At 51.5% G+C, this 3,960-nt stretch overlaps 1 protein-coding gene across 1 annotated transcript in view; it reads left to right on the top strand.

The window, feature by feature from the left end:
- Positions 1–717, top strand: part of ACTB (actin, beta) — a 9,757-nt gene extending 9,040 nt beyond the window's left edge. Inside the window, exon 4 of the mRNA XM_011957986.1 lies at positions 704–717. Coding sequence (XP_011813376.1) covers positions 704–717 — 14 coding nt within the window. The remainder of the gene's footprint in view (positions 1–703) is intronic.
- Positions 718–3,960: the final 3,243 nt, after the last annotated feature.

Raw genomic sequence — 3,960 nt, 5'->3', positions numbered from 1 at the left:
GTGCCCCCCCTTTTTTGTCCCCCAACTTGAGATGTCTGAAGGCTTTTGGTCTCCCTGGGAGTGGGTGGAGGCAGCCAGGGCTTACCTGTACACTGACTTGAGACCAGTTGAATAAAAGTGCACACCTTACAAATGAGGCCAAGTGTGACTTTGTGGCGTGACTGGGTTGTGGGCAGCGGAGGGTGAACCCTGGAGAAGGGTGGGGCGGTGGGGGCCAACTTGTCCTTACCTAGAGTGGAGGTGGGCCGAGGTCCCTTCTGCCTCAACATTGAGGGTGGGGGAAGTTCAGGATTCACGTCTCTGTTCCTGCTTACTGGGGATTTCCTGGCCTGGCCCTTCCACAGAAGGGTACCCTAGTTTCTGTGGTATTCAGTGCATATGCTTGAGGTGGGAATGGGCTGTTTTGGGGTGTCTGTTGGCCCAGGTGCCATTCCTCATTGGGGTTGGTTGGTACCTGCATTTCCTGGGAGTGGAACTCCCTGAGGGTCAACTTAGCGTGGTGTTCTCTTGAGTGGGGGTGTAGTGGGTGTTCGTAGCTGCTACACCTTTTTCCTTCACCATATGGGGTGTTGGCTGTCAGGGTCACCCTTGAGAGTCAGCCTGGCCCAGGCTCCCATAGGCTGAGGAGAGGCTGGGATTCCTGCCTATTCACCCAGACTGGGGAACCTGGAATCACAGTCATGGGGCCGTATCTGGTCTGCAGACAGCTCTGGTTAGCTGTGGGCTGAGGTCTGGATTCTGCCTTGTGACTGGAGACTGGGTGCCATCCCGTGGCCTCGGCCAGTTTCTTCGTGACCCATACTGCAGAGGGAGACATCCGGACTCCTGGACAGCAGGGCCTGCCTGGCACTGCAGGCAGATTCTTTTTTTATTCTTGAGCCGGTGTCTTGTGTTGCCCAGGCTGGAGTGCAATGGCACAACCATGGCTCACTGCAGCCTCAACTTTCTGGGCTTGAGCAATTCTCCTGCCTCAGCCTCCCAAGTAGCTGAAACTACACAGGCATGCCCCAGCATGCCCAGCTAGTTGCAGGTCAGATTCTCATTGTTCTGCAGGGCCCTGAGTTAAATACTCTTGCAAGAAGAAACCAAGCCTGGCCTCCCTTCCCTCTGCTAGCAGCTGTGATTGACACAAGCAGAGAAAGAAGAAAAGGGGGTGAGGATCCCTTGCAGGGATGCTGTTTACCCAAAACACCACCTGGTGCATAGCAGTTGTTCTGGAAATGATTCAGTCCTCCCAGGAGGCCTAGGACTGCCTCACCTGTGCACAGTGGCTGCTGGCAGAGAGAAAGGTGGTCCCCTTCCTCCTGGGTTATCTTGGAGGTCCCCTGAAGGACTGTCTGGGGCGGTTCCAGCTCTTTTGGTCTGATTTCTGCAGTGGTGAGCCCTGGCCACCTTGGGCCACTTAAACACCCATCCATTGAGTGACTACTATATGGCGGGCCCGAGGCTGCTGAGATGACCTGGACAAGGACTCTGCCCTGGAGGAGCTGTCAGTCTGGAAATGAGGACTTCGTTCATTCGCTCATTCGTCCATCCATCCAATCACTGTTTGTGCCAGGTACTGCAGGTATAGAGGAGAACCAACTACATGTGTTCCATGTCCTCACCAGGCACCCAGTTTAATGGGGAAGACATCACAAGCATGAAAGCAAATGAGTGTACAATGACATGCTGTGATCATGGGAAGAAAGAGCAGAGGCTCTGATAAACACGAGCATCAGGTGATGTTCATTATGTCATTCTGGTGGTGGTCTGGCGGGTGTAGACATACTTCAAAACTTACCTAATTGGGCCTGCCGTGATGACGCATGCCTGTAATCCCAGCACTTTGGGAAGCTGAGGTGGGAGGATCGCTTGAGCCCAGCAGCTCAAGGCTGCAGTGAGCTATGATTGCACCACTGCACTGCAGCCTGGGTGACAGAACAAGACCCTGACTCTAAAAACTAAAATAGACCAGGCAGGCATGGTGGCTCGCACCTGTAATCGCAGCACTTTGGGAGACTGAGGCAGGTGGGTCATTTGAGTCCAAATGCAGCCTAGGCAGCATAGTGAGATCCTGTCTCAATTTTTTTCTTTGTCTTGTTTTTTTTTTGTGTGATGAAGTCTCGTTCTGTCACCCAGGCTGGAGTGCAGTGGCGTGATCTTGGCTCATTGCAACCTTTGCCTTCTGGGTTCAAGCAATTCTTCTGCCTCAGTCTCCTGAGTAGCTGGGATTACAGGCATGTGCCACCACCCCTGGTTAGTTTTTGTATTTTTCGCAGAGACAGGGTTTCGCCATGTTGGCCATGCTGGTCTTAAACTCCTGACCTCAGGTGATCCACCCCCTTGGCCTCCCAAAATGCTGAGATTACAGGCGTGAGCCACCACGCCTGGTGGCTGTGCACTCCTTATGAGCATCTAATGCCTGATGACCTGTCACTATCTCCCATCACCCCCAGATGGGACTGTCTAGTTGCAGAGAAAGAAGCTCAGGGCTCTCATTGATTCAATATCATCTTGAGTTGTAGAATTAGTTGATCATATATTACAACGTAATAATAGTACATAGAGTATGCGATAAGCATAATGTGCTTGAATCATTCAAAAACCATCCCTCCACCCCCATTCATGGAAAAATTATCTTCCACAAAACTGGTCCCTGGTGCCAAAAGACTGGGGACTGCTGACATTGGTGATGCACAGCTGGGACAGCTTCACCCATAGGTTGACCAGCGACTTCAGCAGCTCCTGCTCCTTGCCAAGGAAGTCCCAGCCTGGCCAGGCGCGGTGGCTCAAGCCTGTAATCCCAGCACTTTGGGAGACCGAGGCAGTCGGATCACGTGAGGTCAGGAGTTCGAGACCAGACTGGCCAACATGATGAAACCCCATCTGTACTGAAAATACAAAAAATTTTCTGGGCATGGTGGCGCACACCTGTAATCCCAGCTACTCAGGAGGCTGAGGCGGGAGAATCGCTTGAACTTGGGAGGTGGAGGTTGCAGTGAGCTGAGATCATGCCACTGCACTCCAGCCTGGGCAACAGAGTGAGACTCCATTTCAAAAAAAAAAGAAAAAAGCAAAAGATCATTGAACAAGGGTAGACTTGGGGATAGGGAGAGACGGAGAGAGAAGCTGTCACTCTTTTTCTTTTCTTGTTTTATTTTTGTAGAGATGACATCTTGCTATATTGCTCAGGCTGTTCTTGAACTCCTGGCCTCAAGTCATCCACTCACCTTGGCTCCCCGAAGTGCTGGGTTTGCAGGCATAAGCGATCACGTTCAGCCTATTTCATTTTTCACAATTGGAGTCTCACTCTGTCACCCAGGCTGGAGTGCAGTGCTGTGATCATAGTTCACTGTAACCTCCAACTCCTGGACTCACACAATACTCCTGCCTCGGCCTCCCATGTAGCTGGGACTACAGATGTGTACCACTGTGCCTGGCTAACTGGGCCATCACTCTTGAGTAGGCTTCCCCAGAGGGCTTCCTGGAGGAAGAACGCTTGAGCTGCCTCCGGAGGCCAGAGGAGTCACCTGGGGGGGGTGGTGTAGCGTGTGCATCTCAGAGGCATGGATTGATTAGGGACAGAGGCCCAAAGAGGAGACACAACCTCCAAGACAGAATGGAGCATCGGTTGATTGTCAAACACATTGTCTATGTGGCTTTAGGAAGTCACATCACTGCCCATGTCCCCATTTCAGAAATGGGTATATCAGTAACAACTGGAGGGGTGACTGTAGCAGGTACACTGCATCAGTCCTTTTATTTTATTTTATTATTTTATTTTATTTTATTCTCCTTGTTAGTTTTTTGAGACAGAGTCTCGCTCTGTCGCCCAGGCTGGAGTGCAGTGGTGTGATCTCGGCTCACTGCAACCTCTGCCTCTCAGGTTTAAGCGATTCTCCTGTCTCATCCTCCCTCGCAGCTAGGACTACAGGCACCGCCACCACACCCAGCTAATTTTTTTTTTTTTTTTTTTTT

The sequence above is a fragment of the Colobus angolensis genome, unplaced genomic scaffold (genome assembly GCF_000951035.1).
Source record: "Colobus angolensis palliatus isolate OR3802 unplaced genomic scaffold, Cang.pa_1.0 Scaffold453, whole genome shotgun sequence".
Taxonomy (NCBI): domain Eukaryota; kingdom Metazoa; phylum Chordata; class Mammalia; order Primates; family Cercopithecidae; genus Colobus; species Colobus angolensis.
This window is presented reverse-complemented; position numbering and strand designations above follow the sequence as displayed.